The 23,594-nt window shown below is 33.4% G+C and overlaps 2 protein-coding genes and 1 non-coding gene across 11 annotated transcripts; 2 read left to right on the top strand and 1 right to left on the bottom strand.

Annotated features, from left to right (window-relative positions):
• Positions 1 to 1,036: 1,036 nt before the first annotated feature.
• On the top strand, positions 1,037 to 10,409 carry LOC108340252 (E3 UFM1-protein ligase 1 homolog). Of its 2 annotated transcripts, XM_017577497.2 has the most exons (20): positions 1,037 to 1,384; positions 1,556 to 1,867; positions 1,960 to 2,226; positions 2,874 to 2,921; positions 3,203 to 3,268; positions 3,391 to 3,494; positions 3,642 to 3,735; positions 3,812 to 3,868; positions 4,437 to 4,875; positions 4,961 to 5,115; positions 5,277 to 5,342; positions 5,425 to 5,493; positions 5,570 to 5,662; positions 5,816 to 5,881; positions 6,300 to 6,346; positions 6,444 to 6,507; positions 8,374 to 8,451; positions 8,525 to 8,587; positions 9,408 to 9,500; positions 10,059 to 10,409. In XM_017577497.2, exons 1-20 carry the CDS (start codon positions 1,211 to 1,213, stop codon positions 10,161 to 10,163), a joined length of 2,460 nt encoding a protein of 819 aa, XP_017432986.1. In that variant the 5' UTR covers positions 1,037 to 1,210; the 3' UTR covers positions 10,164 to 10,409. The 2 variants fall into 2 exon arrangements, 1 of the variants encoding a protein (XP_017432986.1); XR_008248784.1 differs by lacking the exons at positions 9,408 to 9,500; positions 10,059 to 10,409 and adding an exon at positions 8,058 to 8,120 and having other exon boundaries at positions 1,056 to 1,384; positions 8,525 to 8,560.
• A 1,815-nt stretch (positions 10,410 to 12,224) lies between these two features.
• LOC108340516 (probable NOT transcription complex subunit VIP2) lies at positions 12,225 to 21,566 on the bottom strand. Of its 8 annotated transcripts, none has more exons than XM_017577969.2 (15): positions 21,412 to 21,566; positions 19,779 to 19,901; positions 18,834 to 18,942; positions 18,581 to 18,759; positions 18,398 to 18,446; positions 18,074 to 18,283; positions 14,772 to 14,981; positions 14,586 to 14,687; positions 14,043 to 14,131; positions 13,731 to 13,913; positions 13,143 to 13,559; positions 13,019 to 13,071; positions 12,891 to 12,932; positions 12,483 to 12,627; positions 12,225 to 12,351 (listed from the first exon to the last, which is right to left on the bottom strand). In XM_017577969.2, exons 2-15 carry the CDS (start codon positions 19,794 to 19,796, stop codon positions 12,292 to 12,294), a joined length of 1,866 nt encoding a protein of 621 aa, XP_017433458.1. In that variant the 5' UTR covers positions 19,797 to 19,901; positions 21,412 to 21,566; the 3' UTR covers positions 12,225 to 12,291. The 8 variants fall into 8 exon arrangements, with proteins under 8 accessions (XP_017433458.1, XP_052733733.1, XP_017433456.1 ...); XM_052877773.1 differs by having other exon boundaries at positions 18,873 to 18,942; XM_017577967.2 differs by having other exon boundaries at positions 18,074 to 18,446.
• LOC128196881 (small nucleolar RNA snoR35) lies at positions 18,834 to 18,914 on the top strand. Its single transcript, XR_008249287.1, has one exon. It is a non-coding gene; the product is annotated as a small nucleolar RNA snoR35 (small nucleolar RNA).
• Positions 21,567 to 23,594: the final 2,028 nt, after the last annotated feature.

Here is a 23,594-nt window from a genome sequence, read left to right as displayed (position 1 = left end):
ATAGATTCATAATATTTTAAAAATTGTATTTTCGATTAATATCACGATCATTTTTCCAATTTATAATAATTATCTAAAAAGTCATTTGTTTTTGGTTATGGGTACAATGACGACTTACCAAGTAATAATTAGACATCGAATTCGAAAATGGTGGATACGAAGAGTCGTGGATCAACCTCCTAACAAAGAGTGCGTTTGCTTTTACAACAAAGTAAAAACGTCCAAAGGTCGAAGCTCTAAATCCAAATAAATGGGTCAACATAGTTAATCTAAGTCCATCTATTATCTATATTCGAGTTCAAATCTTATTTTCTTTAATAAACTTAATTAAGAGTTAAAAAGGATTTTTATACTTTTTTATTAAAGAGTGGTTTACCGTTGAAACAAAATAGTCTTAAGCTATTAAGGAAACTTTAACATATAAATTCTATAAAACTTTAAATTTAATGAAAGAAGAATATCATATAAATTTTGTAATTTAAAATTAAATTTAATTAAATTTTTCATTTATTATAAAGTTAAATATTTTTAATTAAATTAATAATATTTTTTATATTTAGTATTTTTAATGTTTATATTTTTAATTAAATATATATTATTCAATTTTTCCATCAATTAAAATTTTGTTTATACATGTCGAAGTCAAACATATTCTTCAATGTAATGTCTTCATTTATAATAGCTCAAAAACTATTACTTATCATTAATATAAATAAGAAAAATATTATCTAACATTTATAATAAAATCAAAGTCATTTATATTTTTAACATTGATTCAAATTAATTACAAAATTTTATATATTTTTAATTTGTGAAAGTAAATAAAAAAATTGACTAAGCATTTCTCGACCAATAAAAAAGCTATATAGCAGGAACTCCATAAAAAATATAAACTACAGAAAAAAATTAATATAAAGTCAAAAGAATTAAATACACAAGTTTATCAATAAGTTGAAATTTAATAAAATCTTAAAAATATTTACGCATAAAAATTAAATTTTATATAATAAAACTATACAAAATAATAAGTTAATAAACAAGAGCACTGGGAAACTATTGATTTGTTCCTTGATCGAAATTCTTTCTTCAACAAAAGCGTGTAACTAAACACAATTTCAGTCGTCACTACAAATACAAACCGAAGAACATTTCAGTGATCTTCCGAAGGGCGAAAGAGAAACGCATTCGGAGTGTGCGTGAAGATCAAACCATGGACGACGAACTGCTCGAGCTGCAGCGACAATTCGAGTTCGCGCAGCAAGCCAAGTCGAGCATTCGATTATCAGAGCGAAACGTCGTCGAATTGGTCCAAAAACTGCAGCAACTCCAAATCATTGATTTCGAACTTCTCCACACTGTCTCCGGCAAAGAGTACATCACTCTCGTACGCTCTCTCTGCTTCTTCTTTTGCCGATTAGGTTTCATCGCTCGCAATTTTCATTTTCAATGGATTCAGTAACCGATAATCTATTATATTCCATAGCTTCGTTCACTGAGTTGTGATAATGCTTAATCTTAATCAAACGTTTATTAAAGCGATTGCGCATGTTGTTAGGATCAACTGAGGAATGATATGGTGGCTGAGGTGAAGAGATTAGGGCGCGTTTCTTTGATCGATCTCGCTGACTCTACTGGAGTTGACTTGTACTACGTGGAGAAGCAGGCGCAGAGCGTTGTAACAGCACACCGAGAACTCATGTTGACTCAGGGAGAAATCATGTCTAGCTCTTATTGGGACTCAGTCGCGGAAGAGATTAACGAGAGGCTTCAGGAGTGTAGTCAGATTGCGCTGACGGAGATCGCGGCGCAATTGAACGTCGGTTTGGACTTGGTTGCCTCCGTGTTGGACCCGCGCCTTGGAAGAATTGTGAGTCTGTGTGTGTTGGTTTGAATGTGCTTTGTTGAATTTTCAAGGAGAGTGAGAATTGCATTTTGATGAGTGCTGGATTTTGAAAATAGGTGAAAGGAAGGCTTGAAGGTGGCCAGCTGTATACTCCTGCCTACGTGGCTCGTGTTGGTGCCATGGTTCGAGGCGCTGTGCGGGGCACCACTGTTCCAACCAATTTGACTGTGGTATGGAGTTCGTTGCAGCAGTTGCTGCAAGAAATTGACGGAACCAGCGGTTTGGCTGTTGAAGGATCTTTCTTCCAGTCATTGTTTAACGGACTGGTGAAGGAAGGGGAGGTTCTAGGGTCACTTCGTGCAGGAGTACATTGGACACCGGCTGTAAGTGGCCTGTTTTGAATTCCTCTGTACATTGCTAGAGCGATACCTGGATTGTGGTTCTCATATTTGTTTTGGGCCTGTGGAGTGGTTCCCCTCTGGATCCTTGTCCACCGAGTGTTTAATTGACAGTAATTGGGAGGATTTTGGTATTCTTTTGATTCAAGTATATTTCCTGTTCGTCAGTCAATATTTATAGAACGCCAATTGATAAAGTATGACATTAGCACTGAAATCATGAACAATGCAGCTATACACTTAGTGCTTCACAGACGAAAGTCTCCTACAGAGAATGTTTTCTGTCCACAAAATGCAAATAACTGCACCCTTCCTAATTACACAATCTACATTCAAATATATATCTAATACATAATTGCCAGCAGTTATTTCTTGTACACCTGCTATTATGCAGTTTCTAATGCAGAATCAATTGTTCTCTAAGCTCATACATTCGTAATAATTAACCTGTTAATAGATGCTTTCCCTAACTAGGCTTTTAGTTTGCATCAATAAATTCCCTGACGGTGTGACCATTAGTGGCCATGGGTTGAAATAAACTGCTATAGCTTATACCTTTTCAGGAAATAAACTTAGGTAATAGATCTTTGAAAGTATTTGTTATGACTTACGCTACTTTTGTCACACAACAGGTATTTGCTGTTGCACAAAGGGAGTTTGTGGAGTCATTTTTTTCTCAGGTATGATCTGTCAGTTCTCTAATCTTTCCCTTTTTGTTGAAGCTGCCAACATTTTGGCCTATTTCATATGATCCGTTGATCAGAGCTATATAAACTTTCAATACAAGTTCGCTAGATTGGATTTGTGTAATGACTGACTTCTACCCGTTTATTCTTTGTATATTCTATCTTTTACATGTATATTTTTGGTAAATGCCTTTGTAAACTTCACAGTCTCTTCTGGTAAAGAAAAATTCCAAACTGCTGTATTCATTTTATGCCATCTTTTTTGTATGCTATAGAATTCTTTCATCACCTATGAGGCGCTGCACAAACTTGGAATTCCCCAGCCCATTCAATTTTTGCAGGTAGCTAATTTCTTCTTGTGTTGATTCTTTTTAGAATCAAAGATATTTGTGAAATAAATATTTTGTACTACTTGTTTCCCTAGCTTAGTTAATGAAGCCTAAGTTTGCGCAATCCAATTTAGTCCAGATACCCTGAAGGCAAACCTTTGGTTACCACATTTGTTCATCAATCTATGATTGAGATGCTAGATGCTGCTACGGAGGATGCTATTGACCGTGGTAGCTGGTAAGTTCTTTAAAATTTCTTTCCATTATCCCCGCTTTTTCTCTTCATTAGGCAGAACGGGATAATTCCATGTTTCTAGAAAATTATATTTACTGTTTAGAACACAATTATTTCAAAGCATTGTATTCTAATATAACAATGTTGCAGGAGTGATTCTCTTTCCTTGTTACCTTCATCTTTTACACCTCAAGATGCTTCTAAAATGTTGTCCTTTTGTCAATCTGTGCAAAATGCTCTTAAGGTGATACTAAACTATATCGCAGACTTATGTTCAGTGCTGTTGATTCATGTGTTGATAAGCTTCAATTTCTTTGCAGTCTAACAAAGCACACATTTTTGGGGATTTTTATGTGTTGAGCAGCAGCTTTATAAAGGTATGATGTGGTATTTGATGTAGTTTTGTAGATGTCAACTTAATTATTTAATTTACAAACCAAGTTGTCTATTTAGTTAGGCAAACACGCACTACTGCTAGTGTGCAGTTTGAAGATTGGTTTAACAGATTTATTATTGCAATAAGAACAAAAGTTTAGGTGCTAGACGTCTGTTATGAAATTGTCTTACAAGGGGTTCAGGACTGCCATGAATAAACAGTTCAGAAAATTACTACTCAGGTCTCCATACACGGCTACCAATGGGAATCCTAAAAAAAGTGGTGATATAAACTGCCTGCATTGTCATCTACTGTTTAGAACTGAGTTAGATGATAGCTTATATGTTCGACCCTTTTTTAGATGAACATATGTATGACCTTTTTGGCTTTATATTCCTTTCTGTGATTAATTTCCTTCACAATATGCAGATTTTGTTTTGCTTCTTCTCCTTTCTTGCTTAAGATCTGAAAATCAAGTGTAGAAGTTACTGTTGAATGAAAATATCTATCTCCAACTATTTTTTATCGATGGTTTTCTGATGCCTGTATGTTTCTCCATCATCTACTAGGACATCTGTGATCATGTTGTGAAAGAGTTGGAGACGTTAGATGTTTCAAGGTCTGCTGGCTCTACCATGCCTGGAAATGTGAAAGTACCCAATGAAGCTAAAGTAGGACGGGAGTTGAGCAGGTTGAATGAGTCCAATGAGATGGCAAGTGATGTTGGTGCCAACAGGCAAGCTGATAAAGGATCAAAGAAGAAAAAGGGGAAAGCCACAGGGAATGCAGCAGTAAATCTATCTGAAAGTGGTGCAGATAACCAGGAACAGACTTTGACAAAATCTAAGAGAGGCCAGAAAAGAGGTAAGGACACATCTGCACAAACATCTGATTCAAAGACAGGTTCTAGGAAAGAGTTGCTTAAAATAAAAGAGGAAGATCTCAGTCCCTCAGAAGAATGGATCATGCAGAAAATTACAGCATTAGTTTCTGATTTTGAAGAACAAGGTCTGTTGACTTAGCTATCAATTTTTTTCTTTCTTTCATATATATTTTACCCAATGTTCTCAAATGTAGTGATATAAATTGATAGGTATAGATGATCCTGAAATAATTCTTAGGCCTTTGGCTAACCAATTAAGGCCTACAATAATCAGTTCTTGGGTGGAGAAAAAGAAGGCACTGCATACAAACAATGCAGAAAGAATGAAACGTTTGCTTGATAATTTGCAGAAGAAACTTGACGAGGTTTGACTGCTAAAATTGCATTTCTTTTTTTGTTTTACTGCATTCACTATTGTTTTGTCTTTATGTAGCTTTCTTTCCTTCTTTCATTTGGGGATACTTTTCTAGACATGTAAAATTAGTGTGTACATTTCCCTATGTTGATTGTTTATTTTTTCTGGCAGTCTTTCTTAAACATGCAGCTGTATGAAAAGGCCTTGGAATTGTTTGAAGATGATCAATCAACTTCTGTAAGTTTGATTCAGTTATTTGGAATTTTGTGTTGTTGTCATTGATGAACTTTAAATAAGTTAACGCTTATTTGATGGTCAGGTTGTTCTGCATAGGCATTTACTAAGAACAGTAGCAGCTCCTATGGTGGATTTGCTTCTTCGTAACCTGGTATTATATCTAACCCTTTGTTAATGTTTCTCGAGTTTAATAAGATCTAAATCTAATTCTAAATTATCATCTGCAGGATGAGCACAACAAATTAAAGAATGGACTTGACGTGCAGGAAGCTCCAAATTCTGAATTTGTTTCACTTAGTCCTGCTGACAGAACTGCAATTGTAAGAATAAGGCTCTATATAGTATTTGACACTGGGCATCATATTTTTGTTTAGTGAGCAAACTTTGTTTCAGTGTCATATTTTTGCTGAGGATCACCATTTTGAAGGACCACATAGAATGATATCAATCTCTTATATTATTTTCTTTTGCAGTCTAAGAGTTTTCCAGGAGCTCTTGCAAACAAGGCTCTTGCTGTTGTTGAATCATTGGAAGGAAAGGTCGGCATTTTTAACTCAGAAACACTACTCATTTAAAGGTTTTTTACATAGGTTTACCTGACTTTTCAGTTCTCAACAAATACTGCTAGTTGGTTGGAGTTGGGTCTATTTGGAGAAATTTCTCCATAAACTTTTCTAAGAGAGAAGAATAGGAAGAAAAAGAAGAACTTAACTTCTCCATTACCTAAAATTAGCTTATGCTCAAGTTCGAAGAAAAATGTAGAAAAACTGTATTAGAAAGATTTTACAAATGAACTCATGCATAAACTAATTTTAGCATATGAAGAAACTAATTTCAATTATTCCTCTTATTTTTTCTCTTCTAAACTGAGCTTATAGAGAGAAACTCATCCAAGAAGGCATATTGTTGTGTTATTTCTTAAAACTATAACTAATATTTGAGTATTCAATACAACAGAGTGTGGAGACATTCATGGCTGCTTTTAGAATGGTTACAGAAGAGAGGTATTGAGTCTATATTTGTTTGTAGAACTTATTCATTGATTTTACTGTTCTTTCATGATGTGATACCTTATACATAGTTCATCACTAATTTTTCCAGTGGGCTGCCTCTGAAAAAGCTTGACAAGAAACTAGAAAGAACACTCTTACATTCATATCGTAAGGTATATATATGTTTACATTTATGAAAAAATTTACTAGAATTTAGTGGAGGCTAGATTTTTCTTCAAATATTGTTGATGCTGGTTATGGCATTAACACGGAATGGTTCAAAGAGAATTTGAGAAGAAATATATCATATTACTTGCACTGAATCAAAGTGTTAAAGAGGTGTTTGTAGGACAGCTGCATTATGACAACTGTGTAATTGAGTTAACCACCCACTAATTGCCTGAGTCAGGCAAAGAACTGCTCTCTTGTACAATTCTCCTCCCCCTACCCACAAACTCAAGGTGGGTGGGACTTAGAATAAGGCTAAAGTATCTTGAGTTTGTCTCAAGATGCTTCAGCCTTATTATGAGCTGGGATGTGCTGAACAGACAATTGCTTGGCAGGAAAATGACAGAACGGGTCAATATTTTGAGCTTAGTGAGTATGGAGAGTCAGATTGTGAGCAAGAGAGATAACACTCTTCTGTCAGTAGACAATAGTTGAAAAGGAGACTCCAAGTGTAGTATCTTTTCAATCCACAAATTTCTGCCGTCACTTGGACAAGGCTGTGATCAGGCTACCACTTAATGATTATGGGACCACTGGACCAAAGTATTAGTGCAAACATTAATTATTTTTAGAAAATAGATTTTAAATCTAACTCAACTTTACATAATGGGTTAGTAAGGTAAGGTGTACACCTAGTTACATAATATAATTTCGTCATATATTTAGTTAATGTGAGATTTATAACACACTCCCATGTTCAGAACTAGATATCTTGAGCGTGATTAAATATTGATGGATAGTCCAATAGTGGATAAGATGATGGACCTAACAAAATGTATTAGGATAAACTCTTGTACCATCTTATTAAGTAGACTTTAAACCCAACTTAGTCTCGTAAAACCAACTTGTAATACGAAATTTGTATCCATTTATATACTTCAACTTAGTCATATCTCTAATCAATCTGGGATGTGAGAACAATTACAACATTCAATCCTAATTATTAAATGAATAAAAATTGTAAGTTAACTCCTAAAATTGCTCGTTAGTTTGTTTTGCTATATATACATGTATGCTATACACCCCTATATTATAAATTCGAGTCCTCACTCTTAAAGAGACATTCTCTTCTCTTCCTCATTCAGTCATTTAGCTTCTCTTACATCTTTTTATTCCTTTCAAATATTATTTCTTAAAATTGTTTATCTTCAATTTCATTAAAAATTTAAAATTTGCATCTTTATACTTGATATCAAATTGGCGATAACTTCTTTAGAATGAACCATGTGTTTAATGTTTATTGTAATCTTTGGTAGTCTTAACTTTAATTTAATTTTAAAATATAAATTAATAACACACCATATCAATTGGGATATTATTCATTTAAATAATTTACTTTCAAAGCTTTCTAGCCAATTTTAAACTCTTATGTATTTCATATATTCCTGTATAATAAAATAAAATATTATTTGTTAATAATGAAATAATCCATTGGTCATTTAATTTTTTTTTATTCATAAATAAGTTTTTCTCTTATTTAAGCATACCTGTGCAGTGCATGGAATACTTGCTAGCTGCCAGTATGAACATCTAAGATATTCCAACAAGAAAACATTAAGTGAGTTTCAATGTATAGTTAACTGATCCTTTCTGGTTCGGTTTATCTTTATAATTAATTGTAATTTCAACATGATTTGCTATTCTTTCAGTTAATTCCCCTATTAGATATCTTTTTTTTATACTTAGATTGTAATTCTCCCTAATAGTAGTTAGGGAAGCAATTCCACATAAAACTCAAATCAGTTTTTTAATGATACCCTACAGTTTGGTTGTTCTTAAACTGAGTGCCTTCTATCATTATTATTAAACAGGAATTGACATCTCAAGTTTCTGCTGAGACTGACCCTGTATCACTTCTAGCAAAAGTTGTTTCTTTACTTTATATCCAGGTAACTAAAGTCTTTCTTTTTTGTCCCCACCTCCCTTTGTCTAATTAATAAACATAAATCCTTGTATGAATAGGTTTACCACAAAGCTCTTCATGCTCCTGGAAGGGCCATTTCCGTTGCCATTTCTCATTTAAGGGTATGTTCTTTCTGTCAATTTGATTTAGTTATGCATCAAATCACAACTATAAACACTTAGTAATGTAAAATCAAATATACACGGATTGCATAAATCAGACTAAAGACAACAATGGTAGATGGGCAACAACCTTGGAATTAGATTTTTTTGTACTTCCAGTAATAATAATTTTCTATTTCCAAGACACTTTGATCCTTAAAAAGCTGGACAATTCAATCGCAAGCGTTCCATGAAAGTAATGTTTAAGTATTGTTTGTTGATTTTTTTTTTCTTGAGGGACTAAGTTGGGTTGAATTAACTCTTTTCAATACTCGATTATTGAGTGTCTATTCTGTATTTCTTTCGGGGTTGGAGGGGCTCGCTTTATTATTATTTTTTTTATCATTGTTACCTGATGATCTACCAGCTGCTGCAGTGTGATATAATATTAACGCAAGTAGTAAATGTTGTAATATTTTTTACACATTTTTGTTGAAAATAATTTGCGACACCTGTGTTGCTTAACACCACATACAATGAGTGTTTTGGGCACGTTTAGCGTTGACGATAACGAGGAAAAAGGAAACCTCAAGATTCTAATAAAAATAATAGTTGTAATTGAAAAACACTCAAATAATATTTTTTATTTTGCTCACTATCTAAAGCTGAATAGCATGGGACGCCTAAAGGGCTAAAGGAGTGTTGAGAGAAGTAATCTATTACCCTAGTTATTTCCATTCTGCTGTTAGTTTGTGAGGTTGACTGCAACTAGTCAATGTAATGATTTACAACAACTTTTCGGAAGTTCTCCGTGATTTTATTTAATATGTATTGATTTCAGGATAAGGTAGACGAGTCGGCATGCAAGATTTTAACGGATTATCAGACTGCCACAGTCACTCTTTTGACACTTGTAGCAGCTTCACCCGGTGAGGTGAGTAACTACTCATCCCGTACTCTTCTCACAATGCATATCATATAAGTTTTGTGTATGTCTCCCTTCGAGGTAAAAAGTTAAAGTAGTGCTATTTTTCGAAATGGTATTTTATGGCTTGTGCTTTCAAGTTAATTTTTCTTGTGCAGTTGATTTTTTTTAATAGCTAGATTATAAAGTACACAATTATTTTATAAGATTATAAAGAAAAATGTAGCAGCTGAACACACTATATTTAGTTTATTTCTTTATTTTAAAAACGTATCCAAACAGCAAATAATCAATAGAAGCAATATTTGAAGGACGGACTTTCTCATTATCTGAGGATGGGGAGTGACACATTCGCAAATGTTTTGAACACCCAGTTTATGGCGTTTGGTTTTATTTTTTTAAAAGAAATAATCACTTAGTTTTATTAATTTTCGTAAATTTTTTAAAGAATAATGGATTATCTTCTTAAAATAATTGCTTTCAAACACGCACACTTTATTTAGATTATTTTGAATAATTGGAATAATGCAAATTGTGCATTACTGTTTTTCTTCTCATCTTCTACAGGATGAGGATTGTGCATCTGATAGGATTTTGAGTACAAGGGAACTTCTAGAGAGCCAAATGAAGGACCTCAAAAGCTTGGTTTTGGGCACGACCCAATCTTCATAAAATGTTTCTTAAGCCATATTGACTACTAAGTCAAGCTTTGTCCTAATGATGCCCTGATTGTACTGGCTATCTTAGGTGCAAAAATTCTCTGATACGCTGCAATTTGCTAAAGTAGACAAATGCTGGGAAATTAGATTAGGATTTTATTGTGGACATTACTTTACTCTAATTCACATTTGCAGAACCTCTAAAACAGAGATCTGTACTTTGTTTTATAACTGTAAAGGTATACTGGTTTATGAACTATTCTGGATTAGTAGAGGAGATCCAAAATTAGTTTATACACCAATTTCACCGATCACAAATTGAAGGTATACTGGTTTACAGAAGCCTGTGTAGAGTAAACCAATTTGCAAAATGGCATTTAATCATTTTATTTTTAATTATTGTATAAATTGGTCTCAGATATTTGAAATTTAAAGCAGTGATATGTTAGTTTTTAATTTAAATATACACTTGTGTAAACTAGGTCGAAGCAAGTCTTTTGTGATCAGCACGTGCAACAAAAGTTTCTATACTTTCCCACCTTCAGTCATTTGTTTCTGAACCGACTGATTTTGCTTTGCGGCTAGTGAACTTTAATCGAAGCGTCTTTAAAGATTGGATTGGTGACAATTTGAAATGTTTGGACTTTTTCGCCTCTTACCCAGTCATTTCTGCGGTTTTGTTTTCAACATAATATTTGTAGTCTGATACATTGGATAAAGTAAACTACGAAAATAATAAAATCAAATTCAGGAAATGAATGAGGGTGCAGGGATGTTAGAGGGATGAAGTCACAGGTGAGCGTCAAAGAAGATACATTATATTCTAGAGCAAACAATATCTCACCCGTACATTATATTCTAAAATGTAATTTAAAATATAATTAGGTAAAAGATCAATAAAGTGCGAGTCATTGGTTGACGACAAATAGTTCGATATCACTCACGCTCATCTTTGATTTAATGCTACAGAACCTCGATGCGCAATCACAGAACCAACCATATGCTCAGCGGAAGAAATTTCAAAATGCAATCACAAAAGCTAGGCTTTCACATAATCTCCCAAACTTCTCTCCCAATTACATTCAGCAATTTATAATTAATGGAAAACCTTCAGGTGTCAATAATAAAAAAAAACGGAAAAAAAATGGCAGTGTCGACGTCTAAGTTAAAGGTAATGTGCTTGACCTCCATGCTATACAACATAAAGTTTGAGGTATTCAAAGCTGTGGCCAATGGGTTTTGAATTAAATCTAGCATTCTAGCCTGTGATGCTTAATACACCCTCTACATAAGCTATGCAATATACTAATACGCAGGTTATTTCCAGTTAGAGGATAGCCTAATCTACATATATTTTAAAAGGTGGAAAATAACTTCTATTCAAATCCTTCATCAGAAGGGTGGAAAATATGCAATATATTTTAAACAAATTTATTCAAAATTCGAACGCAGAGGCAACCATTTTTAAATTCAAATTTTAATAATTCAGATAGATTTTTCAGTAATTCATTAATTCAAATAATTACATGTTTTAAATATAAAATAATAGTCAGCAATAAACATGATATAAATTCATTAAAAATTTATATAACACGTCTAGCAAAATGAAAATATCATAATAAATAATAAAAACCCATACTTCGATTCATGCATAAATATTCATTTAAAAGTACTTTTGAATAACTAAACTAGAAGAACTATTAAAAGATCAGTTCAAAACTTTTTTCATTTACTGATTTTTACTCCCTGAAAGCACATCCATTTTGGATTCCGGTTTTTTCCCTACCAGTCCAATTTTATATCTGATCCTAACAGATTAAGGTTAAATTATTTAGGAGATATAACTCACTGAAAGTACATCCATTTTGGATTCAGGTTTTTTCCTATGTTGATTTAGCTAATGGCCAGAAAACCATGTTTGTCAGACAGCTAGGTTTATCCTATGTATCCTAAATTATTGTCCGTTTTAAGCCAAAAAAAATAATAATAGTAGTAGTAATAATAATAATAATGATAATAGCTTGGATTACTAAAGCGACAGGATTGGAAGAGGCGCCAAACTGAAGAATACTAATGCTGCAAAATGACTCCAAGGCATTAAATCCAAAATGAAACTTTACAATAAAGTTTTTGTTTCCTCCTCAATGTTGAGGCAGATGGGGTCTCTTTTCCAACATTTCATAATGAAGAACAAAATTATCCTGCAAGGAGGTTGTACATTAGAGCCTACAAATAGAACAATACTTATTGGGGAAAAAAATAATATATCTTGGGAGCAGGAGGAAGAGTTCACGAGCACCACCGATAGAGTATAATTTTTGCAAAAACTAACCTTGCGGACGGTTTCAAATATGCTTGGTTCGAAACAGTGATAAGATCCCCTCTCGTATGTGTTTGTTTTAACCAGCGGCTCCATGTTGGGAACTCTTATAAACCACAAACGATGTTCCTTGTGATAAAACCAACCTCTGTTGTAACTGCGAGCAACAACCCCTACTTAGTTAGAAGTTATCCAATTGGGAAAACGATTTCCGAAAATCAAAAGTTAGGAATTTGTTAAATTGTTTTAATTTAGGAACACTGAAAGTAAGTGGTTATGTACAAACTATGCATTATTTAATTTACCAACCGTCTAATTGTTCCCAAATTATACTAATCCCAAAAGAAATTACAAATGAGTTCAAATCATCCAAAAAATCAACAAAAGAAACAAAGGACAGATTGGGGGAGATGTGCGTACAGCTCATTGGAGGCATATAATTGTGCTTCATCTTTGGGCATGCTGCAAAAAAGATTATTTTTATATTTGATTATAAAATAGCAGGCAAGTCAATGAAAAAGTAATTGATATTCAGATTTTATAGGCACCTGTAAAATATGTAAAACAATGTTTCCACCGAAAACTTTGAAAAGTATCCTTGCTGCATCATGCAATAACAAAAATTAGCCCAAAGAAATGGTTTGAAAGTTAAACATTATGTAAAAATCTCACATGTAGAGCAGGTGGCTGTTTAGCATAATAACATTGTGGCACATTAAACTCTGGATCGCCCTTAGCAGGTTCATCAGACCATGGAGAACCAAAGGTCTTGTGAAGATTTTCTGATGAATTCAAATTTAACCCCAGTGTAGTTAGATCAATTCCAAGAGCTAGAGACGTCAGGTCAGGATCACTCATCCTGATCACACTTAACAAGCCAAGTAAACCAAATGGATCTGGTTGTGTGGTTTGAATAGACTTCATGCCCTGATCCCTAAATGATTGATTTACAGCTGACATTTGTAGGCGGAACTGCGACTGGTTTTGATGCTGTTGATATTGCTGGATAAGCTGGTCGTATGAACCCATACCAGAAACTGTATTTGGAGAATTTAAAGGCCTTAATCCAATACCAGGAGGTCCACTGGTCTAAACCAAAATACAACAGCAATAAGAATGTCAGCACTTTGTAATACTTCAGTGAGAAATATGAAATTTCATTTTCAGAAAGCACATCTCGAGATAAACCAAAGAGAAAGTAGGGAATAGGAGCTTATTCATTATGAAACAAGCTCCCCCATTGATGAATATAACTTGCACCTGTGAATGATAGGTTGAATGTGGAGATGGGAAAATATCTGATCCATGCAAATGGAGAAGATCCTGGTTGTTAACGGATGAAAAAGAGACATTGCCACTACTGACTGAAGGAGCATGTTGTTGTTGTTGTGCTCGATGTGACGAATATGTACCCCCCAAGCTGAAACCAGCTGACCTTCCCATCTGCAGATAGAAAGCATGGGAAGTTCAGAGAAATGTAAATAGACTTCTAGATCTTTTTAAACAGTTCTTAGATCCATCAATATTGTACAGAAGATAAGATTTCAAAATCTTTTATAACATGTAGCTCACAGAGAAATGCTGTGATTGCATCATTGGTACAGCGTTGTCATGAAGTTGTTCTTTCTGGTGCATGTCCATAGCATAATCTGCATTACCGCCTGCCCAAAGAATATGGCAACAAACAAATATTGAGATCAAATAAGCAACTTTGGTTCAAGTATAACTCAGTAAATCAACACTTGTAACCAAAAATAATTAGAAAAACATAGCTCTCATTTCCACCTAGGCAATAAAAAATTCTTCAGCGCAAACCAAAAAGTAGTTAATTCCCTTGCAAAAATTGAGACAAGAAAGCATACTCAAAAATATATAATAGATAATTTAGATGCTTATCTTGAAACAGAAAGCAGGGTGCATATAAATATCAAAACCAAGTAATGAAACAATACTGAGAATAATAAAAGTATAGAGAGTAATAAAGCCAACTCTGAAAGTAAACATGCATACAGATCCAGAAGACCTTCCTAATAAATAGTATAAATTTCATTGAACAATCACTCTCTCTCTCTAAGAAGACACTCTTTAACCTTCAAAATAGAAGGCATACTACACCTTTGAATCCTGGTAAAGCTGGGAAATCTTCATTCTGAATGCTAAACTCTTGGTTTTGTTGAACAATGGGACTGACGCCAAGACCCTGCTTTCGTAAAGAACCTGAAATATTTTTGGTAATACCATTATTGATTGTTTAAGGTGCACAAATAAACCAATCATAAAACATCATTTATCTTCTCTTACCCAACTGTCCTTGAGGCCCTCCAGCAGAACTGGGACGACTTGTCAGTTGAGGGAAGTCATTGATATCAAAAGGGGAGCTGTCATTGGTATTCACATCATTCAACATTCCCATAGAGTTCAAGTTACTTACTGCTTGAACATGGCTTTGGGAAAGTGGACCTCCAGCGCTGGGATAAGAATTTCCTAGCATTGAAATTACCTGTGGAGATCCTGGATCAAGAAAATTGTTCATTACCAGTCTTCTCCATTCAAAGGGGAAACTTACATTACTCAACACAGAGAAACATACAAAAAACTTAATCATGCAATTCATACATATCTCAACAAGCAGTTCTTTCAGTTGCTTCCAATCAGATTTTGCTACCATAGACACAACATCCGCAAATCACATAAGAAAACTCTTAATATCACTTGACAAACAAAATGGCGAAGTGACACCTCAGCCAACAAATTTGCAGGAAAATAAGAGGAATACGTTTACCAGAAGGCATGTCCCACTCTCAAGTTTAAAAAAAGGTAAAAAACCAGGGAGTTGCTGCTACTCTCAAGGACAACAATCCACCAGTCTGGTCCATGATTGTCAATATAGCAGAATAATGTCCCTTAGAGACAAGAATGAATAGACAGACACATGGGAATTATCTTCAGAACTAAAAATTTTCCAAGTTTTCAGCCTTTGGCTTCATTAAAAGTTCAGCTCTGTACAGAGTTAAAAGTTGTGGACACAATGTTGTAGCTGCACTACTGTTGTTAAAGAGGTACCCACAACAGCACAACAGTCCACAATTGCAGTATGAATTTAAATCACATGAATTGCTACAAGGCAACAGCAATGGAGCCATAATTGAGTAACCACAGAACTTCAACACCTCTTTTTTGTTGAGAAAATAAGTATTCAAACTTATATCTTCTACTCTAAACATAGATGGTTAAATAGGTTTGGTTGTGGAATGTCGTAGGAACATGGGAGACATATGGCAAACGATAGGAAATCTTCAAAATGAATTACAATCTTATAAATAAAAGATCCTGACAATTAAAATATCTATGAATATGTCTGCATGTGGTGCAATCACATAATAATTTCATACCATAACGGCCACAAACTATAAATCCCAGAAACATTTAATTGTAGTAAAACTAACCTACCCCAAGCATCAAATACTCCTTGTAATGTGTAAAGAGGCTGTTTCTGGACTTAAAGCCAATACACGGCTTGCCCTCTTCTAGAACTATTATAAAAAAGGATGATTACATGGTTGTAATTATGTTGACTAGAATAACTGCATGGTCTTGTATTTATGACTCCTCGCACAAATACATGTTCCGTGGGGTAATTCAACACACAGAATTCACTATATGTATCTTGATCACTCCAGTTTTCAAACATAAATCGCAATTGAAAGAAAACCCCAAAATGCATGATATCTTACCACCAGGAATCTCAACAACGAAAATAGTTGTCGAAAATAGGAGTTTCTATTGTTTGGTGGTTGCCTTGCTCAAAGCATCAACGGCTGCAACGCCATCAACGGCTGCAACGCCATCAACGGCTGCAACGCCATCAACGGCTGCAACGGCTGTTTCTGGACTTAAAGCCAATACACGGCTTGCCCTCTTCTAGAACTATTATAAAAAAGGATGATTACATGGTTGTAATTATGTTGACTAGAATAACTGCAAGGTCTTGTATTTATGACTCCTCGCACAAATATATGTTCCGTGGGGTAATTCAACACACAGAATTCACTATATGTATCTTGATCACTCCAGTTTTCAAACATAAATCGCAATTGAAAGAAAACCCCAAAATGCATGATATCTTACCACCAGGAATCTCAACAACGAAAATAGTTGTCGAAAATAGGAGTTTCTATTGTTTGGTGGTTGCCTTGCTCAAAGCAACAACGGCTGCAACGCCATCCACCATGGCAACCTAAGGAGTCAACCCTAGATAGAATCAGAGTGACCAACCAATAGGTAGCCTTTTCCATGACCCAACTCACAATGAAAGCACCAACTTAAGAACAAAAGGAAAGTTAAATCCAAGAGACTAGTCCCTTAAGTTTAATGATTTAAGTGCCTCATCCTACTCAATGTGGAACTCCTAACATACCATGTTAGATTTCATCAGGAAACCTATTGGCTTTAAGTGAAGTTACCTGATGATTATACAAGTAAAACCCCAAGATTAAAGACAAGTTATGGGGGACTTCCAAACATCAAAGAGTCTCTAAAGACAAGATTAAATAAAATAAAATAAAAAAAAGATAAAAACAAAAATAGAAAAAGTAACAACAATTAATAGGAGGTCTTATTTGAAAAGGGTTAAAAAGTAAAAAAAAAATGAAATGTGAATGAGACAAACGTGATTCTTTTATCCTGCGAAAACCAGATATGATTCAGGGCCGAGACGAGTTTTCTGATCCGACCCTGAAGACATTCCTACTTCACGAAAGATTGCCATAATCTCACCACAATAAGTGGTTGCACCAGCTACAATCATAAATGACAAAGCCCACTCCTATATCAAATCAACAACGCAGTCAACGTACTGGGCACTATTCAACAAGTTGATATATTTAAATTATATTTTACATATATTCTTAAGTTAATTAATTTGGCTCAGTTGTTTTCTCTTATCTCACAAGAGGGGCATGGGCTCGCTCTAAAACCTCACCCCTCTGCCATTTCCGGACACAAAACACAATATCCATGAAACGCAAGGTAGCCATAAGGAGAAAAGCAGCCACAGTGATGTTTCTTGTGGCTTTCACAATGTGATACCATTATAATTGCATTTCTGTTGCCAGCTAATATCTAACAACAGTGACCAAAACCCCGTCTGAAAAAGCAGATTATGTTGACACATCCCTGATGTAACTTATACAGGACTAAACTAACCCAGCCAGGTGCATGAAGGCTCCACATTACGTGAAGATACGGGGGAGGGTCATCTTATGCAGCTTTAAGCCTTGCGCAAAGAGACTTTTAGAGACTCAAACAAATTACCCAACATGTCACAACCAGTAACTTGCAAAACCAATACAGTTGTCAATTGATACTGCAAAGAAGGCATCACAAAACAGTATCCAAGAAATTGAACTAGAAAGAGAGGAAAAGCTATCCCTAAAAAGAAGTGTAGCAGTAAATCTTGCTGCGCAAAATTTTACATGCTCACACATTAATATATAAATGTTTTTATATGAATTTGATACTAAATATGAAGAATAACCTCACTATTAATCCCTTGGAAAAAAAGATCACACCATTAATGCACTTATAACAATAAAAATGCATACCTTGTGGAAGCACACCACTCATTAATCGATTCTGTCCTTGCATTCCTAAACCACTGGATCCACTGTTTGCACCCAAATTTAGACGAGACGCAAGAGCAGGCACAGACAATCCTCCACCAGTCCTTCCGATATTCCCTCCACCAACCATGTTTCCCACAGAACTAGTGATTCGAGGACCTGCATTTCCCAAAATTGGGGATACTCCCAATCCTGGAACAGCATTTCGGTTACCAATTGCACCAGATGTAGGAAGAATCCCAGGAATAGAACCACCAACTCCATTTGTGCTACTACTAAATCCAGGGTTTCCTACAACACTTATACCTCCTCTATTGGTGACTCCTGAATGTCCATGGGTGCTTCCATGAGATAGCTGCAAATATAATGGGGACAGGTGAAAAACCAGTAAATAGCCTAACAAAAAAATAGAATAACAGAATGAGAGGTTAGAATACACACAAACTTTCAATTGTTACACTCAAACTCCCAAAAACCAAGAATACATACTTGAGACAATGCAACTGGTAGATTGTTGGATGTAAATCTTCCACTAGAAAGACTTCCAGTGGAATGTTGAACGCCACCCGATGGCACATTATTTATAGTTGAATTTCTCGATGTGAGTGAACCGGGCATGTTGGGAACATTAAAGCTCCCATGAATATTGTGCAATCCTTGAATAGCTCCTGCAGCAAGAACCTATCAATTATACAACTAGACGGAAAGATGAAATGAAGTAAATCCAGTAAAAGCTCCCCACCAGTGTGATGAAAAATTGGGGAGGCTGCACCAGACTGACCAGAAAACGATGTCGCAAAAGATCGTCCGGCACCATCTGGAAGATTTGAAGCAGATCCATTCAGAGAAGACTGCAAGGAAAACTCTGCTAGGATTAAAAATTAAGATAGGCATGCTAAAAAAATAAAATACATAAGGCAAAGTGAAATCAGCATCTTACGATACGTATGTATAATATTATAGAAAGGGCTGAAGTTTTAAAAATTATTGTAATTTTCTAACCATGCACAGAGGAAAGTGCCAGTAGTAAACAAGCACACAAAAAGATTTCGTAAAATACATTTTAGATAACATGATTAAAAGTGTTTGAATAATAAAGATGAATTGAGGACTCCTGATTGTCCTATAATGTTCCAATCATATAACAGTCTTCGAATAGATGCCACTGTCCTTTTGTTTGTCAGACAGTTTAAATCTCCAAAATCTCTTTCCTCAAAATTTTGGCAAAACATTCTAAAAAAGGTGTGTACTACTAAAATCCTTAAACACCACAAAAGTCTTATAACAAATGGCCGTTGGTGAGTGGAGACATATTTTAACCGTGTAGCCTAATCAAAGCACCATGCTACCATGCCTGTATGTAACACATCATACACCAAACAGAGCCATTACTAGAAATGTTAATGAGTTGAACATGAATGAAAGGAAAATATATCAAGATGAAATGTGTAACTCAACTGAGAACAGAAATCGTATAAACCCCAATATAAGTCATCTACTTCAATTTAGCAAAAGAAAGGTAAAAAAAATTCCTTAAAATAAATTAAAATACAGCATTACAACAGTTTAGTAGGCATGACCAAGGAAAAGAGTGAAGGGAAATATCAAGTACTGAAAATAATCACTAAGAGACAAAAATGAAACAAAGATGGGAAAGCGAGAAGCTTTTTGGGACATAAGGGAATACATTAAGTAACCCCGACATGGCATGAATTTCAAAATGTCAAGCCAAAAATCATCCCTTGCTGTAAATGGTCCTCCTTTGTATTCAAAGTCCTCAGAACAATATGAGAAGTGTTTCCTTAACAACCTAAAATAACATGACGTAAAAGACAATATTAGACACAATACAATGCAGTAACTTCTTTGTAACCAACAATAAAAGAAAACTAAACCAAACTAGTGAAAATGAAAAATGAAGTTACATTAGACAAGTTCTCCCATTAGATCCCGTTTCCTTTCCCCAAACTAACATGAAAATCATCCATGTTTTATCATGATTTTTTAGTTGAAACAGCCCAAACCTCACTGAACTCAACTGATCAAGACACAAGCTGAGTTCAACTAGAGTTTGGGTTATTCCAAATGAAAAAACAACGGGGCTAGTCCCTAATAACTAAACATGGTACTCTATAAATCCAGGTTATTTCTTCAAACAAATAGCATGAAAACGTCCGCAAACTTCAAGAACAAACGAGGTAAAACTTGCAAAACGAACTAACATTATGAGTTTAACAGGCATGCAATATTAAGTTAAAAGTTTAATATTCATAGTCATATCAAACCTCATCCTAAGTATGGCTTTTATGGGTATTATTAAAAACACTAACAAATTTATCACTAACGATGGTTTGTGATTGGGTAGCAGCATAAAAACCCTTTATATTGTTGGTGGATATAATATTTATTCTAAACATGCAAGTTTGTTCGATCCTTGATACCTCGTGAAATTGCAGGAAAAATAAAACCTCTATTAGATCTTGATTCTACATTTTATTTATTTATTTTCTGGCATTCTACACATTGAAGTTGCAGCATTGTCCACAACCACATCAACTCACAATTGTGAAGTGATTCCTATCGATACAAAAAGCCCCAAACAACTGGAATGCATCCATAAAATTCGAAACGTTCCAGTTTTGTTTCAAAAATAGAAAACCATAGATGGACTCATCACAACTCATGTCACAACAGTCCCAACACACTCATGTCAACCCCAATTTGCAGTTAACAGAAAAACTTCGACTCCAGACTCAATTTAAAAACACGAAAGAAACAACCGACGCATATTCCACAACTCCCCCGTTCACTAATTAAAAATATACGTACTGCGCTAAGCTTAGCTGTAGCAACGATACGCAAACCCTAAATCTAAATTAATTTCCAACCATGTATATAATGTATTCATAAAGACACCAAGGCGGGAAATGAAATAAATTCGAAGCAGAAACCATTGCGGACACAGTTATAATCACGAGCAACAACAAGATACAGAAACTCAACCGCGTTAAATCTTGCAATTGCGTATTCCTCAATCCTTTCACATCGTAGAGCAAGCAAGCATGTAACATATTACAGAAAGAAACAGCCCCACACTACCAACCATTGGCAACAACAGATAGGTTTCACTTCAGAGAATCAAATTATGAACAATAACCTACGCCTAAATTCGAAGCTGAAGAACTTGAATAAAAGCGTGCAGAGTTAGGAGTGAGGAAAAACAGTTATGAGGATCTAAAGGAAGACAATGATGAACTGGAAAGCATAGTAGATCGAAGTTAAGACGAGTCGGGATCAACTCGGAGAGGAAGAGAGAGTACCTGAGAAGCAGATCAGAGCTAGTTCTGAGTCAAAGACCAAGTTCGGGTGCCCTAAATCGGAACCAGAGAAAAGAAAGTGAAAGATACAAAACAAGAGAGAGAAAATCAATGGTTGAGATTGGGTTGGGTTTGAAAGTAGGAGAGAAGGTTTATAAAATGTATAACTTTTGCGCTCTGTTCCAAAACATAGGGTTCCCAATTGAATCACCTTGGGCCTAATTTCTACTCTACTGTTTCATTTATGAGCAAAACTTTCTGCCACTAAACACTGTATATTAATCTGATTAATGTTCCTAATATAAATTAAGTACGGATAAAAACAAATTAAGTCAATTTTACAATTTCTTTGTGGACTTTGATTAAATTTTTTGGGATATTATTATCATGGTGTGAAGTTATTAATTCACAAATGTTATTTCAGATCATACAAATATTCTTATAACTGAGATGATGTTGTTCAAATAATATAATATACATAGTCCAGCTCAAAATTTACTTAAATATCTATATCTATTAATAAATAAATTATTTTTAGTGAATGCATTTTTTATATATTTTATTATCAATTTTACTCTTGTTTATATTTAAATCTATATATACAAGGATTCTCTTTTTGTATCATATTTTCAAATTTTCTTTGTATTTAATCTTGGTCGTTTTTTAAACTTAATAATTTTTAATTGTAAAATTGCCTATAAAATAATTAAAACTATTAAAATGAAATTATGAAAATATTTATATCTATACTTAAATTCTTCTTTGAATGTTCATATTTGTTTTTCAAACTTATCTTTTAAATAAGTGTTTTCTTAAATTAAAATAATTATTTTATTAATTTTATAGTTTCTTAAAATTTAACTATTTTCTTAAACTTAAATATCTTTTCAGTTGTAAAACAACCTATAAAACTAAATATAAATTATTTACAATCAAATTATTAAAAAAAATTATATTTAATTTCATAATAATAATTTATTATCACACAAAAATATATAAACATGCAACATGTTTTTCCCTCGTAGAGATAGCTTTTTATAATTACCTTTTAAAAATATATCTTCTATAAGTTGAATAATATGTTTTATTTTAATAAAAATAAGAAAAAATTACTAATTTTTAATTATTATAAAATAAAAGTGGACAATCTCCACTTGGATAAGTAAAGCCAATACAATTATATATTTGTTTACTCTCATTTTTCAAAAAATAAACTATTTTAAACTTTTTTTCGTTGACATGTACACAATATTTCAAATATGACAACTAAATATTTGTACTTTTTGGTGGTTTCCGATCATTTAATATTGTGAATCAATAACTATATATCTGTATTTAATAGTTTATACTGCATTATCAGTTAATAATTATATAAAAAAAAGTCGTTAATATAAACATAATTATTATGAAAAAAACAAGATATAAATAAATAAATAATTATATATATATAATCGTAATATAATATTAGTATATAAATTCGTCAATACATTCAAATTAATTTCATACTTTTACAAGATAAATATATTAAAATTACAAGAGTCTACACACCTTATTTTGGCATGTGTTTATTTTATGATATAAGGTGATTTTTATTAATGATTAAAATTTATTATATTTAAACTTAATTAAATAATTAAAAGGTTAAATATATTTGTAGTGCCTATTAAAAACTTAAATTCATTTTTATCTCAAAATATATTTTGATTTTAATCTTAAAAATAATATAATTTTCTTATTCCCATAAAATTTATTCTTTTATATATTAAATGACTTTCCAAGCTGAGTTATGATGTTTTAAAAATGGGAACAGTTCAAATACCGATATAAAATAAGCTAAAAAAATAAAACAAGTTGGTTTAAAATAACTATATCTATTTATTTTAAAGTTTTAAAATCAAATTTACATTAAAATTTGACATAAAAAAATGAATTTCAATTTCACATCAAAAATTAAAAACTAAAAACGTATTTAACTTAATTTTAATTATATAAATTAAATTAAATTCATATAATTATTTTTAAAATGGTGTATTACCTTTTCAACATTTACAATATATGTGACAAAAACAAATAAAAGTAAATAAAAATAAGAATTATTCTTAAGTAATAATTTGTAACAGATGAAAAGTAATGGAAAAAATAATTTGTTTGTTAGAAAAAAAATCAACATATTCTTTTTTAAGGTT

This window comes from Vigna angularis, chromosome 5 (genome assembly GCF_016808095.1).
Source record: "Vigna angularis cultivar LongXiaoDou No.4 chromosome 5, ASM1680809v1, whole genome shotgun sequence".
NCBI classification, from domain to species: Eukaryota; Viridiplantae; Streptophyta; class Magnoliopsida; order Fabales; family Fabaceae; genus Vigna; species Vigna angularis.
This window is presented reverse-complemented; position numbering and strand designations above follow the sequence as displayed.